General features: G+C 45.6%; 1 protein-coding gene and 1 non-coding gene across 2 annotated transcripts in view; both read right to left on the minus strand.

Annotated features, from left to right (window-relative positions):
- SUPT16H (SPT16 homolog, facilitates chromatin remodeling subunit) overlaps positions 1 to 8,292 on the minus strand; it is a 25,288-nt gene extending 16,996 nt beyond the window's left edge. Inside the window, exons 1-6 of the mRNA XM_075276744.1 lie at positions 7,857 to 8,292; positions 4,646 to 4,738; positions 4,282 to 4,452; positions 1,199 to 1,354; positions 384 to 530; positions 145 to 296 (exon numbers count right to left, since the gene is read on the minus strand). Of these exons, the coding sequence (XP_075132845.1) occupies positions 145 to 296; positions 384 to 530; positions 1,199 to 1,354; positions 4,282 to 4,452; positions 4,646 to 4,738; positions 7,857 to 7,922 (785 nt within the window). The 5' untranslated portion in view covers positions 7,923 to 8,292. The remainder of the gene's footprint in view (positions 1 to 144; positions 297 to 383; positions 531 to 1,198; positions 1,355 to 4,281; positions 4,453 to 4,645; positions 4,739 to 7,856) is intronic.
- Positions 4,831 to 4,926, minus strand: LOC142190956 (small nucleolar RNA U6-53/MBII-28). Its single transcript, XR_012714594.1, has one exon. It is a non-coding gene; the product is annotated as a small nucleolar RNA U6-53/MBII-28 (small nucleolar RNA).
- Positions 8,293 to 21,116: the final 12,824 nt, after the last annotated feature.

The following is a 21,116-nucleotide window of genomic DNA, read 5'->3' on the forward strand; positions in this document are numbered from 1 at the left end:
AACATATGTAGGTCACATGACCTACATGTCACTGAAAAACTATAAAAGATAGATAAAAAAAAAAGAAGATATTAGAAAGTTGGAGGAACTTTGTTATAAATTGATGGTTTATTCTGGACAACCCCTTTAAGATTAGACACTCACCTGACCACACTGAATTTTAGATTATAATTGCCTCCACTCTGGATTATGGGAGGGTAGCACATTTCAATGGTGGATGGGTCTGTCCCACCCAGATATTTCTTATCTTCTATGGCTTTCTCCACAGACTCTGCTAGCTTGCTATGACGTACTTTCTGGAATGAGAATAGTAACAACGTTTTGTGCATTTAATTCAAAGGTGAGATTGCTTTACAATAGTTCAGAAAAGAGTATTTTTTTACCTCATCGGCATCCACAATCTCCATGACACGTTCTTTAAAGAATTTGTTAAAGACATCAGAAGTAATGGTAGCAGCCTTTTTCATCAGGTTTAGCTCTCCATCCTCTTTTACAGCAATTGTGTAAGCCACAGCCGCACTAATATCAACCTGAAACAAGAAACTAGTTGCTTAAGCTTATTCATAACTTCCACAGAACCAATGAGCAAGAGGTTTTTATCCTTACCAGCAATGAAGCTGCAGACACTGCATTACCAAGCTCCTGGAGTAAACATAACAGATACTCCACAAGTAATGGAGTAGGCTATTACCAAGGCAGATCAATAGGATATACCCTAACTTTATGATCGGTAGGGTCTCTGAGACCCTTACCATTCTGAGAATTAGTGCAATGCTGCCCCATGGCAATCTAGTAGTGCAAGGAATTGCAAGTGTGCCTCCTGCATTTGAGAGAGTCACAACTTTCATTATAAGAACTGGTTAGAGTTTCAGTTGACAGACCCACATTGATCATAAAACGGTGGCATGGCAACACTGACATTGGAATACCTTCAATAGTCTTCTAATTCCATGTTGACTTCAAAACAAAAAGAATAAAAAAACATTGCAATATTGCACTGAAAGGTGGTCTTTTAGTGTGGTCATCTTAAAAATTATATACGTGTGTTTGTGTGTGCATAATATATGATAGAACTGAAAATCCAGTGCAAAATAGCACTGGAAATATGGTCTTAATAAAGGGGTGATCTTCTCATAGACAGTCTTTCAGAGACATCACACGGAAGAGTGCAAAAGAACACAAAATGATTGTCTCTTACCTTGTCAAATCCTTCTTTATTTAGGCAGTCGTACCAGCTTTTCATGAAATCTCCTGGGAACTTGTCCTTGCTAAAAACACCAATACGTTTTCCCTTCTTGCTACCTTTAATGGCCTCGAGCATCTTGTCGAAATTTGCCTTGTTACCATCATTTTGCTAATCAACAGTAAATAACCAGTAGTTAAGAAGTGAAGTAATGTACCAAGTCTCTATATAAAAGGGGTTGTCCAATGAGACACTTATCTCTTATCTAGGTGATATATGCGTATAGTAAAAGAACTTACAAAACGCTACTTGCCTCCTACAGATAACCTACTACTTCTGTTTCAAAGCTCCCAGGCCTTGCTGCTCTCCACTGCCTGGTGTCTGATACACAGGAAATGCTTGGGCAAGCCCACTCAGCCAATCACTAGCCACAGTGGAGGCCTGGACAATATTGGAACCACAGCAGCAGTGGATTCGTGAGAGGAGAGCAATACTTTTCTTTGTAAGAGAACCCATATTTAGCTGTCTTAGCTATAGATTCATTGCCCTCTATAACACCTTGAGTCTGATCATAAATGTAAAGATTCCTCCTCAATACAACAAGATTTCAGATATGTTTTTCTAAGACCACTTCAAGTCAAAAAGCATAGTTGCTATAAGCCCTATCCCAAAATGAACATGCTGTAACATGCCTATACTGTCCATAATTTTATTTATTTTATTTTTTTTATATACATTTGATCTCCCCCCTTCCCCTTTAACAATATTTGCTATTCCTATGGCCATTGTCAGCCTAAGAACATGAATAGATTTGGTATCAATGTGGGATGATAGCACATTTTCAGCAAAGGACATGAAATGATTGGTATCTATACTACAAAATAAGAGGTACGGCCGCTACATGGATGTGAAAAGCCCTATTAGGACAGCAAGCAAGTCACCAAACAATATTGCACAGACACTCTGTACATAACCCATCGCAGCTGTAATAGTATATTAAATGTGTATGGAAACAGAACTAAGAAAAAAAAAAAAAGCAGAGGATAGCACAGGGTTAAACAGTGTGGAGAAAAATATCACACTCCTAAATGACAATCACAGTCCGATGTACAAAACATATCTTTCTAATTTCACTTACTGAAAAGAAGACAATCTGCAACAACACGCAAAACTGAATGGCTGGGTGCCAGGCTGATGCCTATTATCAATGAACCCGTTTATATAAATAAAGTAAATAAACTCCAAATCTGGTACCAACTTAAAGTAACTAGTCATATGCATAGGTGAACAGCTAAGGTCAGGAGAGATGACAACCTCTCTAAATAGGACCTGACCATACTGATTACCCATCTACAGGATAGGTCATCAATATGTGAAGTGTGGGGGTCTCAGTTCTGACTGCGCACACATCAGCAGTTCTGGCAACACCTGAGCACCAACAGCTATAGCAGTGGACAGGGAGCGTGTGCAGGCTCTGCTATTCAAGTAGAAAGAGCAGCACAGCAACACCATCCACTGCATTGTGCTATTCCTTCAATAGGAGCAGCCTGCATGCACTTCTTGTCCACTTCATCAGGTCATGGCGCCTGAAGGCTGCCGAAACAGCTGATCTGTACAGGGTGCAGGTGTTGGACCCGCACAGGTCTCTTAGGGTGCATTCACATGGAGGAAAATGGTGAGGAATTTGGTGTGGAATTTTCCACGTGGGAAAAAAAAAATTCCTCCCATTGATTTTGATGGGTTCCGCTAGCTTTTTTTCCCACTAGCGGAAAATTCCATTAGTGGGAAAAAAAAAGCTAACAGAAACCATTGAAATCAATGGGAGGCTTTTTTTTTTTCCACGTGGAAAATTCCACACCAAATTCCTCGCCATTTTCCTCCGTGTGAATGCCCCCTTAGGGAGCATTCACACGGGGCAAGATGGCTCGGGTTCTCGTGGAATTCACATGGTGTCCGCACAATTTCCGTGCGGGATTGAAGCCAGAATCCGCGTGGTTAAAAAGTCTCCCCATAGGCTTTTTAACCGCGTGGATTCTGGTGGCAATCCCACACACAATTTGCACGGACACCGTGTGAATTCCACCCGGAGTCGTGCCAGAACCTGAGCCATTTTGCCCCGTTTGAATGCCCCCTTATTGATGACCTATCCTGTGGAAAACTCATTTAACAACAATCACCTGAAGCTCTTAGTAATGCATTACACAGAAGGAGACACTCTCAGCAATGCCAGCCTACTGTGGAGTTCAGCTAAATAGCGTTAGTCCAATTTTAGCTACCTTCCTTTCTGAACTCCCAAGAATCACAAATTAGGAGTTCCGGTTAAAAAAGAAAAAGAAAAAAAAAAAAAAAGAATTCGATAACACTGAAACAGCTATAAAATGTCAGAATACTATAAAGTATAACAGCACCCCTTGAACATCCTCCATGACCTCTGATTTAGGGGGTATACAGAAGAATGTACTGTATCTAAAGCAAGATAACCGTTTTATTCAAGTTTTTTTTTTTTTTTTTCAAAACATTGGGACAGATTTATGAGACTATCTAAGAAAAAAAAAAAAAAAAAAAAAACAGTCTTAGTTGCCCACAGAACCCAATCACACAGTGTAGTGCTGTGACTGCTTGCTATGGACAACTAAGTTTTTCACTGCAATGTTTGGCCATGCAATGCATGTCCCCATCAAAGCTGCCTTGTATTCCCAGATTAAAGGAGTTCTGTCCTAGACCTGAAGCAAGGCTGCAGTTCCCCAGTGAAACCACTACAATATACAGAGTGTCATACTGTGTATACAGCTTCCGTTACATATAATATAGTGGTGATGCTTGAAACTGCAACCATGCTACCAATCAATTGAACAGGAGCAGAGATGTGTCTGGCTGTATACCTGGTATATGGCTTCCGGCTACCAAAACAGCTGATCCAGATGGGGTCTGTGTGTTGGACCTGAACGGATCTGGTACTGATAAACTACCCTGTGGATAGTTCATCAGTAACACTTACGTTCAAAAATTGGACAACCCCTTTAAAGTGCACTTATTTCAAGGAACATTGTAATACTAGTATAAGGGTGAATGTTTGTCATCAAAATGGAAGCACATACCTTCTCCCGAACTAGAAGTGTGATTGCTGGGGTGCCATTGGCATTCTCATTGCCCTTTGTGTTTGCGATCTGCTTAAGAAATTCCACTTTCTTCTTGCTGGCCATGAAAATTATTTTCTCCTCACAGAAGACCATTATTGTGTCTGTCAACTCATAGCCAAAAAGCCAAGTCTACCATGAGCAGGGGTGTAAAAGAAAAAAACAAACAAAAAAAAACAACACACAAGGCAACACATTAGATTCTGAGTGATAAGGACAACTAAATCTCATCCATACAACATGCAGCACACATGCAAAAATTAAATTCACATAGAAATATCACTGCATAGAAAACTTGCTGCTTGCACATATTGTTGTGTCTCACCTGGAGAGCTGTGGACTTGGCATACACAATTTCCTCATCCACTCCCACTGACACCACGATAGCGTCCACATTGGAGAAGTCATCTTCACCTTTCTGAAAAATAAAAGCCAGGAATTACTGCAGGAAAATATGTTCCTTCCATTCATATATGCAGCAAATCAAAAAACTCTACACGGAAGTCATGGCAGCCTCAGTAAGCTATTTACACTCATTTGCTGCCAGCACAGAAACATGTTCCTGGCTGCAGCGTCAGTATTAGCATGGCAAACTCATCACAGGCAATGCCAGACAATGGTCAGGAGATCTAGCCACACACGGTGCAATTTAGCTGAATTTACCACATGCATGCACTGGCAAGGCTTGAACCCATGGCCCAAGCGTTCCAAGGCAACCATGCTAACCACTAAGCCACCGTGCTAGCCTGCTCATCTCTATTGTTATCTGAACCAACTTGCTGAAGCTGTAGTAGAGAAGGTTGTCACAACACGTTAATACAACAATCTCTGGAAATACCTTAAACCTCTGGGAAAACATTAAATGTTTTATGAAGAGCTAACCAGAGAAAATAGAGTGACTACAATTAAGTCGTGTTCACACAGAGTTTTTTGTGCATTGTTTGAAATCACATCAGAAATCTTCTACTAAAAACACTTTAAAGAAGACCTTTCATGTCCTCATGAAAGTGCGGTTAATATAATGCTAGAAATCCGACAGTGCTCCGAATTCAACGCTCTGCCGACTTTCCTGGCATGTGCCCCGGTGGAGGAGAAATCGGTGCCGTTTGCTTTGGCACTAATATCTCCCTACTGTCAGAAGAGTGTTCCTCATAGCTCAGCATCGTTGCAGGGCAGTAAGGAACACCCCCTCTGACTGTACAAGTCTGTTACAGTATTATTGGGGGGCACAGATATCTCCTCCACCGGGGCACATACCGGGAAAGCTTGTCGACGGCTTTCTAGTGGTGTATAAAACCGCATATGTATGAGGACATGAAAGACCCTCTAAGTTTTTGCACATTATTGTTTGCCCCCAAAAAGTGAATGAAGAGGTGGTCATTTATTTACACACCAAAACCTCGTTCTTGTAATTGCTAGGTCAGCCGACCAGGCACAATTAACAATGACATATTGCATACTGTATTACTAAAGGTGCTCTCCCTTCAAATGATAGCTTGTAGGGGATGCAGGGCTATATGGGGGTACCAAGCAGCAGCACAATGAATGTCTGGAACTCCACTCACGCTTTTTTTTTTTACACCTTGCCAAAAACATACCTAGGCTACCTATAAATCTGGCCTTAGCAAGTGTTCACAAGAGACTGCAACCAACACACTATTTACAGTATGGCAGGTCTTTATATACATGAGGCAGACATAAAACACCTTATTAAAGGGCTTTTCCCAGCTAAAAATATTGATGACATATTATAAGGATTAATATCAGATTAGTGGGATTTCAACACTCGGAAACCACAAAAAAATATATTCTCTGAGTAGTAGCTGAACCATATGAGCGCTGACCTGCAGTAACCTGGGCTGACCATTACGCAGAGAACAGTGCTGTCTGCTTCCTGCTCTATTATTCACTATCAACTTCTGAGTACAGTTGATTGATGGGGGGTCCCACGTGTCAGACCCTGCCTATCTAATATTAACTAGCTATCCTTAGGTCACCAATATTTTAGCCCAGAAAAATCCTTTAACCTTTCACTCCTTTTTGAAGATGTTTTAAAGAGGACCTTTCATGTCCTGGGGCACATACAGTTTTATATACCGGTAGAAAGCAGACAGTGCACTGAATTCAGCACACTGTCTGCTTTCCCGTTATGTGCCCCAGGTGAAGAGCTATCTGTGCATTTACTGATAATTCTTCACTGTCAGACGGGCGTTCCTGACAGTCTAACTGGGAGAGCCCCTCCTGACAGTACTGTCTGTAGCTCTATACTGTGAGGGGGGCGTTCCTTATCACCCAGCCATGACGGTGAGCGATGAGGAACGCCCCACCTCCTCCTGACAGTATTTGTCCATAGACTAGTACCTGTGTCATGGCTGGGCGGTAAGAAACGCCCACTCACAGTATAGCTCTATATACAGTACATTCACAGAACCCCCTTCTGACAGTGAACAGCCATCAGTAACTGCACCGATATCTCTCGCCCTGGGGCACATAATGGGAAAACCGACAGGGTGCTGAATTCAGTGCACTGTCGGCTTTCTAGCGGCATATAAAACTGCATGTGCCTGAGGAAATTAAAGGCCCTCTTTAATACTAATTCTTTATGGTTGAACAAAACAGAATACGGTATATCAATTCTATAGGACATAACTGAGTGCATCCTCTGTGTGTATATGTAAATGTATACGCGAGTGTAAAGACAGATATACATACCTCAAATGTACATTTAGGACATGCACACCTGAGTAATGTATAACATATACATATACAATGTAGTAATGTGCAGTATTCTGTATATGGAGACACACACCACAGTATGGAACACTATGCTAGATACTATACATACACCTCAGTAATATACATTAGAATACACAAATGTACACTAAACACACCCTCAGTGATGTCCATTATTCAGCATAAACCTCAGCAATGTACACTTCACACACACATCAGTAATGCACATTATTTAGTACACACACTAGTAATATACATTATGTACCACATACACACATTATTTAGTACATACACTAGTAATATACATTATGTACCACATATACACACATCAGTAATGCACATTATTTAGTACACACATCAGTAATATACATTATGTACCACATACACACACATGATTTAGCACACACATCAGTAATATACATTATGTACCACATACACACATTATTTAGTACATACACTAGTAATATACATTATGTACCACATACACACACTTGATTTAGCACACACATCAGTAATATACATTATGTACCACATACACACACATGATTTAGTACACACATCAGTAATATACATTATGTACCAAATACACACACATGATTTAGCACACACCATTCCCACACATACGGAGGCCTCCATTTGCCTACATAAAGGGCACCGTGCGAGTTACCGCGGGCAGCACCACGTGACCCGGCCGGGTGACGGCCGTGTGGCGCGGATAATAGTCATGTACTGTAGCTCTGTGATGGCAGATGTGATTTGAGAGTGAGAAATAAAGACGGCCACAGAAATCCGCGATTAATCACCTTCCAGTTACTGTACAGCCGCTTAATTCGCCGGTAATAGGCCTCTTTATCCAGATTGACCGCCATCCTGTACACGGGCCGGGGCTCCTGTGCTCCCTCCCGGAGCAGGCCTGGCTTCCCGCGTGTCTTTCCTACTCTACTCGCCGGCTCAGCTAGCAGTTAACTGGGCAGTATCCCTGGAAACACCGCGGTCTGGACGATGGCCTGCACAGGCTTCAAGCACCAACGCACAAACGATGGCACGTAGAGCGGGAAATCCCGACCTGCTAGAGAGAACCGGGGGGCGGAGAGAAAGGACCGAGAAAGGCGGAGAGAGCAGGGCCTACAGCGCCCCCTGCCGACGGATATGAGTTTACAACACATGTATTCACCCCCTGTTTAAGAATCTCTAGTCTCGGAGTAGAATTGAGATGTTCACATAGCGTCTTGTGAGCACGGTACTGCAGGCGCAGATCTTGTCTCTGCGTACTTACTTACGTTTGTATCGTAGTAAAACACTGAGGGCTAGATAGCCGTAGTATTGCACAACGTAAAGAACCTCAGGTACCCTAAGCAGCCAATCACGTCACGTCTGTCATTGTCCAGCATGCCTCAGACAGATGAAAGCTGTAGCCTGATTGGTTGCTATGGGCAACATGTTGCACCTAGTCTTCGCTAGTGTTCGTAGTAGGGCTGCGCGTACACGATTAAGGGCTGTATTAGGTTTTTACCCAGTGTGGATTGAGACCGAGAAGACGAGTAGCATGTCACGTGTCCGTAATATCTTACTGCACTCCAGATAGTCCCACATTGTGTTTGTCCGTACATGATCACATCCTGCATCCTACGAAGCGTAGGTGCTAAATCTCTCCACTTAGTACCTGCACTTCGTAGGATGCGATGCAGGATGTGATCATGTACGGACAAACAATGTGGGGCTATCTGGGGTGCAGTAAGATGGTCAGAGCCCTGTGTGTGGCCCACATCTCTCATAATCCAGCTTGAACCCTGTAGTATTCATTTAGTGAGCAAGGAACTAGAAAATCACAGACAGTTAAGTGAGATCCAGGATATGAAGCAACTCATGGGTGTGAGAGAAAAACCCTGTCCAGTTATACCAGGGGTAGGGAACGTACGGCTCTCCAGCTGTTGCAAAACTACAACTCCCAGCATGCATACTGGCTCTGCTGTTCTGGGAACTCACATGGAAGTGAATGGAGCATGCTGGGAGTTGTAGTTTCACAGCAGCTGGAGAGCCAAAGGTTCCCTACCCCTGAGTTATACTATTCCCCTCTATGTCACAACACCGCTAAGACCAGTCAGTGCCCTCAGCTGTTACTGGTAAACCAGTGGCACATGTGAGTGATGGCGCCAATCCCCTCTCCAGGCTGAATCCACCTCAAAATCAGCCTCCCGATAGAATTATGATTTTGAGGTGGATTCAGTGTCAAAATCCACGCTAAAAAAACTGTGTGAACTGACGCTAGGTTCACACTAGCGTTCACCTGTCCGTTCTGTGCTTTCCGTCTTCTGCATGCCAGAAGTCGAAAAGCTCAGACCGGGTCCGGCGGTGAGCGTTTTATGCTCTCCGCCGCGAAACCGGATTTTCTTATCCGGACACAGAGTACTGCATGTCCGACTCTGTGTCCAGATTATAAAACCTGGTTTCACGGCGGAGAGCATAAAACGCTCACCGCCGCTCATGGCCGGACATCTCTCTCACCCATTCAAATGAATGGGTGAGAAAGACTCCTGCAGGTTTCCGTCTCCTGCCTCTGTTTTATGCAGGAAACGGAAACCTCAAGTACGGAGTTCACAACGCAGATGTGAACGAGCCCTGACCCTTAGGCCGGGGCCCCACGGACCGGAAACGCAGCGATTTTTCCCGCAGTGTCTCCGCTGCGAGCAAATCGCAGCGTTTCCAGTACAGTGCAGGCAAAGTAAATGGGATTCATGCAAATCTCCACTTTCCGGAAAAGATCGCAGCGCGTCACGCTGCGATTTGCAAAACCGTTGCAGCTTTGCAAATCGCAGCATGTCAATTATATCTACAAAAATGGCGGCGGCTTTTCCGTAGATATAATGTTAAGAGAAAGTCCGCAGAGGAAAACTCTGTGAACTTTCTCTTAAAAGCGCTGCGGAAAGAACCGCATAGCGATCACGCAGCGGTTCTTCCCGCAGCGCTTTAGTGCTGTGGAAACAGCCCATGGGGCCTTAGCCTTAGGGCCATTCACATGGAGGAAAATGGTGACGATTTTAGTGTGGAATTTTAGTGCTGAAAAAAAAAGCCTTCCATTGACTTGATATTGGGAGGCTTTTTTTCAGCTCTGAAATTCCACACCAAATTTCTCACGTTTTTCCTCCGTGTGAAAGGACCCTCACAGCCGCAAGGTGCTAGCAGAAAAAGGAACCCATTGAAGTCAATGGAAGGCTTTTTTTCTGCGTTGAAATTCCACACCAAATTCCTCACCATTTTCCTCCGTGTGAATGTACCCTAAGGGTCCATTCACACAAAGGAAAATGGCGGTGAATTTGGTGCGGAATCCATATCAGATTCAGAGCTGAAAAAATGCCTCCCATTGACTTCAATGGGTTCCTTTTTCTGCTAGGAACCCATTGAAGTCAGTGAGAGGCTTTTTTTGAAGTGCTGAATTTGAAATGAATTCCACACCAAATTCAGTGCCATTTTCCTCTGTGTGACTGGACCCTTAGGCTGAGGCCCCACGTTGTGGAAAAGTAGCTTTTTTTGTTGCAAATTTTGCTGTTGTTTTTCAAGCCAAAGTCAGGAGTGGATTGAGCAGAAGGTACAAGTATAAGAGCTTCCTATATATTTCCCACTTCTTTTGTAGCCATTCTTGACTTTGGCTCAAATAAACGCAGCAAAATCTGCAACAAAAACAGCTGTGTTTCCGCAATGTGGGGCCTTAGCCTTAGGGTTCTCTGGGAATAATCCAAAAAATAAAAACTTAAAGCAAAATTATGCTGTATGAGCCCCACATATGCCTGCACTGCTAATCTTATTTTAACACACCCCCCCCCCCCCCGTTTTAAAATAATACCCTAAAAACGAATGTGCAAATGATACTTACCCGTGTAGGGTGGGCAGTCGTGCACTGTCCGACATCATCTTGCTGTCACGCCTCCCTCTTCTTTCTTCCTCCGGTGACACCCTTCTGTCCTGGCTCTTCCCTATCTTGATTTTCTGTTCTTCTGGAATAAAGAGGTTCGCGAGCGTACTGCACATGCGCAGTACGCTCACGTGGGTCTAAGGGGAACTTAGAACTACTACAAAAATGGCCCCAGAGCTGAACAGAAGGTCAAGGTGGGGAAGAGCCAGGATAGGAGGGCGTTGCTGAAAGAAGAGGAAGGCGTGACAGCAGATGACGTCCGACAGTGCACACCGCCCACCGTGCACGAGTAAGTATCATTTGCATATTCGTTTTTAGGGTATTATTTTAAAACGGGGGGGGGAGGGTGTTAAAATAAGATTAGCGGTGCCTGAATAGACTTTTTAAAGGCTAGAAGGAGGGAGAAAGAAGAGGAAAGCGTGACAGCAAGATGATGTCGGACAGTGCACGACTGCCCACCCTACATGGGTACATATCGTTTGCATATTCGTTCTTAGGGTATTATTTTAAAACGGGGGGGGGGAGGGTGTTAAAATAAGATTAGCGGTGCCTGAATAGACTTTTTAAAGGCTAGAAGGAGGGAGAAAGAAGAGGAAGGTGCGACAGCAAGATGATGTCGGACAGTGCACGACTGCCCACCCTACACGGGTACGTATCATTTGCATATTCGTTTTAAGAGTATTCATGCGTATGTGGGGCTCATACAGCGTAATTTTGTTGATAGAGCCCCTTTAAAAAACATTAGGGTATCTTCCCTGATATCTAATTGCTCTTACTAAATTGAAATTTGTGTCGGGTGTCCAGCTGGTGTTTTCAGTAATCCATTGATTTAGTCCTAAAATGTACACATTCACAAGGAGTAAAAGGAGAAAATGTAAGTACAGAAATACCCTACATGTACTGCCCTTATAAAGAACAAAAACATAGCACGGCTGGAAAAAATATCTTTATAGAGTATCAAACCCACATAAACACCAGCCTACATCCCTTTCAAATATGTGTTGCTACCTCCATGGAAAACCACAAAATGGAGAAAGACAAGAGTATGAGGTAAACACAACACTCAACATGATGTAGAAAATCTAAAAAGAATTTTTATTGAAATACATTAAAAAGATGAATATACATAAATACAGGAAATTTTCCCAAAGGGTCGACACTATAGTGGATGATCAATTCCAATATTCGTAATAAATACAGTATTCTCAATTAGAAGGATACATAACATCATAAATAAATGGGTACAAAATACTCCTGAATGTTATACCTTAAAGAGCTGATAACAGCTTCACCAGAAGATTATATACATTATATATAATACATATATATATTATACATATATATTATATTGTATATAGAGATGAGCGAACACTAAAATGTTCGAGGTTCGAAATTCGATTCGAACAGCCGCTCACTGTTCGAGTGTTCGAATGGGTTTCGAACCCCATTATAGTCTATGGGGAACATAAACTCGTTAAGGGGGAAACCCAAATTCGTGTCTGGAGGGTCACCAAGTCCACTATGACACCCCAGGAAATGATACCAACACCCTGGAATGACACTGGGACAGCAGGGGAAGCATGTCTGGGGGCATAAAAGTAACTTTATTTCATGGAAATCCCTGTCAGTTTGCGATTTTCGCAAGCTAACTTTTCCCCATAGAAATGCATTGGCCAGTGCTGATTGGCCAGAGTACGGAACTCGACCAATCAGCGCTGGCTCTGCTGGAGGAGGCGGAGTCTAAGATCGCTCCACACCAGTCTCCATTCAGGTCCGACCTTAGACTCCGCCTCCTCCGGCAGAGCCAGCGCTGATTGGCCGAAGGCTGGCCAATGCATTCCTATGCGAATGCAGAGACTTAGCAGTGCTGAGTCAGTTTTGCTCAACTACACATCTGATGCACACTCGGCACTGCTACATCAGATGTAGCAATCTGATGTAGCAGAGCCGAGGGTGCACTAGAACCCCTGTGCAAACTCAGTTCACGCTAATAGAATGCATTGGCCAGCGCTGATTGGCCAATGCATTCTATTAGCCCGATGAAGTAGAGCTGAATGTGTGTGCTAAGCACACACATTCAGCACTGCTTCATCACGCCAATACAATGCATTAGCCAGTGCTGATTGGCCAGAGTACGGAATTCGGCCAATCAGCGCTGGCTCTGCTGGAGGAGGCGGAGTCTAAGGTCGGACCTGAATGGAGACTGGTGTGGAGCGATCTTAGACTCCGCCTCCTCCAGCAGAGCCAGCGCTGATTGGCCGAATTCCGTACTCTGGCCAATCAGCGCTGGCCAATGCATTCTATTAGCCCGATGAAGTAGAGCTGAATGTGTGTGCTAAGCACACACATTCAGCACTGCTTCATCACGCCAATACAATGCATTAGCCAGTGCTGATTGGCCAGAGTACGGAATTCGGCCAATCAGCGCTGGCTCTGCTGGAGGAGGCGGAGTCTAAGGTCGGACCTGAATGGAGACTGGTGTGGAGCGATCTTAGACTCCGCCTCCTCCAGCAGAGCCAGCGCTGATTGGCCGAATTCCGTACTCTGGCCAATCAGCGCTGGCCAATGCATTCTATTAGCCCGACGAAGCACACACATTCAGCACTGCTTCATCACGCCAATACAATGCATTAGCCAGTGCTGATTGGCCAGAGTACGGAATTCGGCCAATCAGCGCTGGCTCTGCTGGAGGAGGCGGAGTCTAAGGTCGGACCTGAATGGAGACTGGTGTGGAGCGATCTTAGACTCCGCCTCCTCCAGCAGAGCCAGCGCTGATTGGCCGAATTCCGTACTCTGGCCAATCAGCGCTGGCCAATGCATTCTATTAGCCCGATGAAGTAGAGCTGAATGTGTGTGCTAAGCACACACATTCAGCACTGCTTCATCACGCCAATACAATGCATTAGCCAGTGCTGATTGGCCAGAGTACGGAATTCGGCCAATCAGCGCTGGCTCTGCTGGAGGAGGCGGAGTCTAAGGTCGGACCTGAATGGAGACTGGTGTGGAGCGATCTTAGACTCCGCCTCCTCCAGCAGAGCCAGCGCTGATTGGCCGAATTCCGTACTCTGGCCAATCAGCGCTGGCCAATGCATTCTATTAGCCCGATGAAGTAGAGCTGAATGTGTGTGCTAAGCACACACATTCAGCACTGCTTCATCACGCCAATACAATGCATTAGCCAGTGCTGATTGGCCAGAGTACGGAATTCGGCCAATCAGCGCTGGCTCTGCTGGAGGAGGCGGAGTCTAAGGTCGGACCTGAATGGAGACTGGTGTGGAGCGATCTTAGACTCCGCCTCCTCCAGCAGAGCCAGCGCTGATTGGCCGAATTCCGTACTCTGGCCAATCAGCGCTGGCCAATGCATTCTATTAGCCCGATGAAGTAGAGCTGAATGTGTGTGCTAAGCACACACATTCAGCACTGCTTCATCACGCCAATACAATGCATTAGCCAGTGCTGATTGGCCAGAGTACGGAATTCGGCCAATCAGCGCTGGCTCTGCTGGAGGAGGCGGAGTCTAAGGTCGGACCTGAATGGAGACTGGTGTGGAGCGATCTTAGACTCCGCCTCCTCCAGCAGAGCCAGCGCTGATTGGCCGAATTCCGTACTCTGGCCAATCAGCGCTGGCCAATGCATTCTATTAGCCCGATGAAGCACACACATTCAGCACTGCTTCATCACGCCAATACAATGCATTAGCCAGTGCTGATTGGCCAGAGTACGGAATTCGGCCAATCAGCGCTGGCTCTGCTGGAGGAGGCGGAGTCTAAGGTCGGACCTGAATGGAGACTGGTGTGGAGCGATCTTAGACTCCGCCTCCTCCAGCAGAGCCAGCGCTGATTGGCCGAATTCCGTACTCTGGCCAATCAGCGCTGACCAATGCATTCTATTAGCCCGATGAAGTAGAGCTGAATGTGTGTGCTTAGCACACACATTCAGCACTGCTTCATCACGCCAATACAATGCATTAGCCAGTGCTGATTGGCCAGAGTACGGAATTCGGCCAATCAGCGCTGGCTCTGCTGGAGGAGGCAGAGTCTAAGGTCGGACCTGAATGGAGATTGGTGTGGAGCGATCTTAGACTCCGCCTCCTCCAGCAGAGCCAGCGCTGATTGGCCGAATTCCGTACTCTGGCCAATCAGCGCTGGCCAATGCATTCTATTAGCCCGATGAAGTAGAGCTGAATGTGTGTGCTAAGCACACACATTCAGCACTGCTTCATCACGCCAATACAATGCATTAGCCAGTGCTGATTGGCCAGAGTACGGAATTCGGCCAATCAGCGCTGGCTCTGCTGGAGGAGGCGGAGTCTAAGGTCGGACCTGAATGGAGACTGGTGTGGAGCGATCTTAGACTCCGCCTCCTCCAGCAGAGCCAGCGCTGATTGGCCGAATTCCGTACTCTGGCCAATCAGCGCTGGCCAATGCATTCTATTAGCCCGATGAAGTAGAGCTGAATGTGTGTGCTAAGCACACACATTCAGCACTGCTTCATCACGCCAATACAATGCATTAGCCAGTGCTGATTGGCCAGAGTACGGAATTCGGCCAATCAGCGCTGGCTCTGCTGGAGGAGGCGGAGTCTAAGGTCGGACCTGAATGGAGACTGGTGTGGAGCGATCTTAGACTCCGCCTCCTCCAGCAGAGCCAGCGCTGATTGGCCGAATTCCGTACTCTGGCCAATCAGCACTGGCTAATGCATTGTATTGGCGTGATGAAGCAGTGCTGAATGTGTGTGCTTAGCACACACATTCAGCTCTACTTCATCGGGCTAATAGAATGCATTGGCCAATCAGCGCTGGCCAATGCATTCTATTAGCTTGATGAAGCAGAGTGTGCACAAGGGTTCAAGTGCACCCTCGGCTCTCCTACATCAGAGCCGAGGGTGCGCTTGAACCCTTGTGCAGCCTCAGCTCTGCTACATCAGAGCCGAGGGTGCGCTTGAACCCTTGTGCACACTCTGCTTCATCAAGCTAATAGAATGCATTGGCCAGCACTGATTGGCCAGAGTACGGAATTCGGCCAATCAGCGCTGGCCAATGCATCCCTATGGGAAAAAGTTTATCTCACAAAAATCACAATTACACACCCGATAGAGCCCCAAAAAGTTATTTTTAATAACATTCCCCCCTAAATAAAGGTTATCCCTAGCTATCCCTGCCTGTACAGCTATCCCTGTCTCATAGTCACAAAGTTCACATTCTCATATGACCCGGATTTGAAATCCACTATTCGTCTAAAATGGAGGTCACCTGATTTCGGCAGCCAATGACTTTTTCCAATTTTTTTCAATGCCCCCAGTGTCGTAGTTCCTGTCCCACCTCCCCTGCGCTGTTATTGGTGCAAAAAAGGCGCCAGGGAAGGTGGGAGGGGAATCGAATTTTGGCGCACTTTACCACGCGGTGTTCGATTCGATTCGAACATGGCGAACACCCTGATATCCGATCGAACATGTGTTCGATAGAACACTGTTCGCTCATCTCTAATTGTATACAGCCAAGCCATCAGATACCATCGCATATGCTCTAACCCTGCAGACAGAGAAGAACACCTCGGAGTCCTCAGAGACACATTCTGGAGGCAGGGTTACCATCCAAGAACGATTGATAACCAAATCACCAGAGCCACCAGGATACCAAGATCTGAGTTATTAAGATACAATACCAAACAGGAGAACAACCGAGTGCCCCTGGTTGTCACTTATAACCCCCACCTGGAGACGCTGAGAGGTATCACACGCAAATTACATCCACTACTACAAAAAGACAACCGTCTAACATCCATATTTCCGGACCCCCCTCTCCTGTGCTATAGACAGCCACCAAACCTCAGGAATATGATGGTCAGTAGCTCATTACCATCCCCAACCAACGCAGGAACATTTCCATGTGGAAATAAGAGGTGCAAAACCTGCCCCCACATACTGACCACTGACAGGATAGAGATACCTAACTCGAACAAGGAATATAACATTCCAGGTACCTTCACCTGCAGCACATCCAATGTAGTGTATTTAATTATGTGTACCAAATGCTCCACTGAAAATCTGTATGTTGGAGAGACCGGACAGCAGCTTAGACTGCGGATGAACTCACATCGCCATACTATTAGAGAACAAAGAACTGACCTTCCTGTGTCTAAACATTTCTGCAGGGGGGATCACAACATCACCAATGACATGAAAATTCTGGTTTTGAGAGGGAATTTCAGATCAAAGAGAGAAAGGCGCATACATGAATATAAATTTATGACACTGTTTCAGACACTAGAGTGTGGGCTTAATGCATCACAGGGGTTCATGTCTTTTTACAGTTACGTGTGAACTGATAAGGACCTGTAAGTGTCTACATTGTCTCCACCAATTACCACATTGTCTCTAGCAAATGTCTCCACCAATTGCTTACATTGTCCCACCAACTACTAACAACCCCCCCCCTCCCCTCCTGAAATCTAACACCCTTTGTGCCTACTCTGTGTATATATATATATATGCATCCTTCAAAAATGTTTTTAAATTTGCTTTGACAAAGGAGCCTCTGCGCTTCGAAACGTTAGCCATTTGTCATCATTATGAGTTAGCCATTAAAAAGGTATCAACTACTGAAGATCACCAAGTTTTCGTGTTTTTTTATATTTCCAGAAGATTATAAGTAATTCAATTAACCACAGGAGGGCAGTATGACTATAGCAACAAAATAACTCCCTGGCAGACAAAATGTCCTACAAAAGCCTATGATATACACAAGCTAATAGCAACAAATAGAATACTTTAAACATGGAAGGATAGATACATTGAAGAGGTATATCCTATTATTAGCAAATACTAGAACAAATCAATGTTGCTGCCTGGTCAAAATAAATAAATAAATAAAAAAGTGTACATAACAGCACAGTTGCTGGATCAATTGTATAAGACCAAAAATGTAACAGCCCTTCACTAATTCACAATGGAGCTATCAAGTAGCAATAACAAAAACATATTGCGCCCAAGAGACATTCAGTTGCTTACCCATGAATAATGATTTTGATGGAGTATCCAAAACACCCACAAGCCGACTACCCGACGCGCATTTCAGCTATTTGCCTTCTAGGCTCAAATGAATGGGCCGATCTGGAGGTTGCTGCCGCGAGGCGGACGGAGCCACAGATTCCGCCTGAAGAAAGGGCAGCTCGCTTCTTTTTTCCACTAGCAGCAACAAAAACGCTAGCGGTATCCATAGACCACCATTGTGAGGGGGTGGATTATGATGTGGATTACGCGCCCATAATCTGACCCCTCTGTGCCCGTGTGAACGAGCCCTCAAAGACACCTCAGACATAGCTTCTGAATTTTGTGCTTTCTATCAAAGGCTATACAACCTTAGACCTACTGAGTCCCCTCTTGAGCTACAAGATCGCACTGGTAAAATCCAGACTTTCCTGCAATCTCTCTCACTGCCCTTGCTCACACCCCAACAGCAGGATGCTATTGCTACCCCCTTTAATGGAATTGCAGTGAACACCTGCTGATACCCTCCTGGGGAAAGCTCGTGGCCCCGATGGCCTCCCAGCCTTTTACTAAAAACCAGGGGTCCTCAAACTGCGGCCCGCGGGCCACATGCGGCCCGCCAAGCACATCTGTCCGGCAGGCGCGCATTTATAATGAAGCTCCTGGGGTGCTCGGACCAGGCCATGGAGCGCTTCACTTTACCTATTGGAGGGCACCACTCCTGATATCTGAGCGATCTGCTCTGCCTCCGGTGTCCGCCTGTGTCATCCTCACATCGCATGTAAGCAATATGAGGAGGATACCGGAGAAACCGCTTATGATGTCTGCGCGATCTGCTCGGTCTCCGGCTGTTATCTCCTGTGACAGGAGGACACAGGTGGACACCGGAGACAAAGCAGATCGCGCAGAAATCAGGAGCGGTGCCCTCCAGTCAGTAAAGTGAAGCACGCTGTCTCCATGGCCTGGCCCGATATAGTCAATTGTGCCCCTCTGCCTACGCCCTTCCGCGTCACTTCGTCAGTCAGGTCACCATAGCAATGTGACCTGACCTGAGGCAGCCCAAATTACAGTGGGCAAAGCCAGCTCACTAGTTTGGTTTAGTGCCTGCTGACTTCCTGGATCCCAGACCCTATCTGTGCCCCCTAAAGTAAGCACTATAATATCTTACTGTAGGATAAATAACACCTCAGAGGGCATTCACACTTGTGTTTGGTGTGTGCATTCCGCCGGCGACGGAAATCCGGCGGTCAGCTTTAAAGGGATTCTACCATTAAAAACTTTTTTTTGTTGTTGACACGTCGGAATAGCCTTAAGAAAGGCTATTCTTCTCCTACCTTTAGAAACCCTCTCCACACCACCGTTCAGTTAAAATTCCATTTTCTATCGGTATGCAAATGGTTTCTCTCGCAGCATTGGGGGCGTCCCCAATGCTGCGAGAGAACTCTCCAGCGCCACCTCTATCTTCTTCTGGAACGTCATCTTCATGCGTCTTCTTCTGGCGCAGGTGGTGAAACTTGGAGGCCTCGGGCCTCGCTCAGAGCTGACTGCCCATGCCCGCGGCTACAAGAAAAATGGCCGCTTACACAGTATGTAAGCGGCCATTTTCTTGTGGCCTGTGGGCATGCGCAGTCGGCTCTGCCCGAGGCCTACAAGTTTCACCACCTGCGCCAGAAGAAGATGCATAAAGACGACATGCATAAAGAAGAAGATGGAGGTGGCACTGGAGAGTTCTCTCCTGGCAGAGCCAGGATTGGCAAGTGACACCGCGGGCCCCACAAATACTATCATTATACTCGGGGGTCTTTGCAGACCACCGAGTATAATGATCGGCGGACAGGGAGAGGTAAGGGAATGTAAAAAATACTGTTACTTACCTCTCCACGATCCTGCCAGGCCTCCTTCATACTTGTCTGACGTCTCTGACGTCACATGAACCCAGCCTGCTTCCCAGGTCATGTGACGTCCGACGTCATTAAAGAAGGACGAGAGCGGGCGGCTGACAGCATAGGAGCCGGGGGACAGGTAAGCAACTGGGTTTTTTTAATGTTTTTATTCCCCCGGGTCTCCGATTATTATACTCTGGGGTCTGAAAAGACCCCAGAGTATAATAATTGTTTATGGGTGTCCACAGTGGGACATAATACTGTGTGCAGGAGACACTATTGGGGATAAAACTGTGTGCAGGGGCCACTAATGGACATAATACTGTGTGGAGGGGCCACTATGGGGGATAATACTGTGTGCAGGGGCCAGTAATGGACATAATACTGTGTGCAGGGGCCACTATGGGGGATAATACTGTGTGCAGGGGCCACTATGGGGGATAATACTGTGTGCAGGGGCCACTATGGGGGATAATACTGTGTGCAGGGGCCACTATGGGGGATAATACTGTGTGCAGGGGCCACTATGGGGGATAATACTGAGTGCAGGGGCCACTAATGGACATAATACTGTGTGGAGGGACCACTATGGGGGATAATACTGTGTGCAAGGGCCACTCATGGACATAATACTGTGTGCAGGGCTTACTAAGGGACATAATAGAGTGCAGAGGAGGGGGTCGGTCAAGGTCTTCGGCGTCGGTTGGGGGGCCCCGCCATTCCTAGTAAAGTCACTGACTGTATGGGTGCAGTGATAGGGCCATTATATTGTATGTTGGTAGTGATGGGGACCATTATGTTGTATAGGAGCAGTGATTAGGGCTAATACTATTTGGAGGAATTAAACTGTGTTCGATGGGAATATTAAAGGGATTATTCACCTTCTTAATATTGACAGCAAAAAAGTCAATGGTACCGCACACTCTAAAATTATATGTGGTGCTAGCGAAAAAAGGTCCTTCGACCCAAATATACTAGTGAAAATAGATTTTGCTGCACACACTGTTTTGTGATCAAAGGAATATAGAGATTTATTTTACAATATAGTTAACGCCTTTTGACACAATGCAAAATATTGGCATAGAAAGACAGGCTAGATCAATTGGATATGACGTTTCGGTCCTTAGACCTTCCTCAGACGCGATCTAGTGTGGTAGCAGGATCAGTATAAGTGTCAAGACATGGGACTCATGCCTTGACACTTATACTGATCCTGCTACCACACTAGATCGCGTCTGAGGAAGGTCTAAGGACCGAAACGTCATATCCAATTGATCTAGCCT

The sequence above is a fragment of the Leptodactylus fuscus genome, chromosome 1 (assembly GCF_031893055.1).
Source record: "Leptodactylus fuscus isolate aLepFus1 chromosome 1, aLepFus1.hap2, whole genome shotgun sequence".
In the NCBI taxonomy this organism is placed as follows: domain Eukaryota; kingdom Metazoa; phylum Chordata; class Amphibia; order Anura; family Leptodactylidae; genus Leptodactylus; species Leptodactylus fuscus.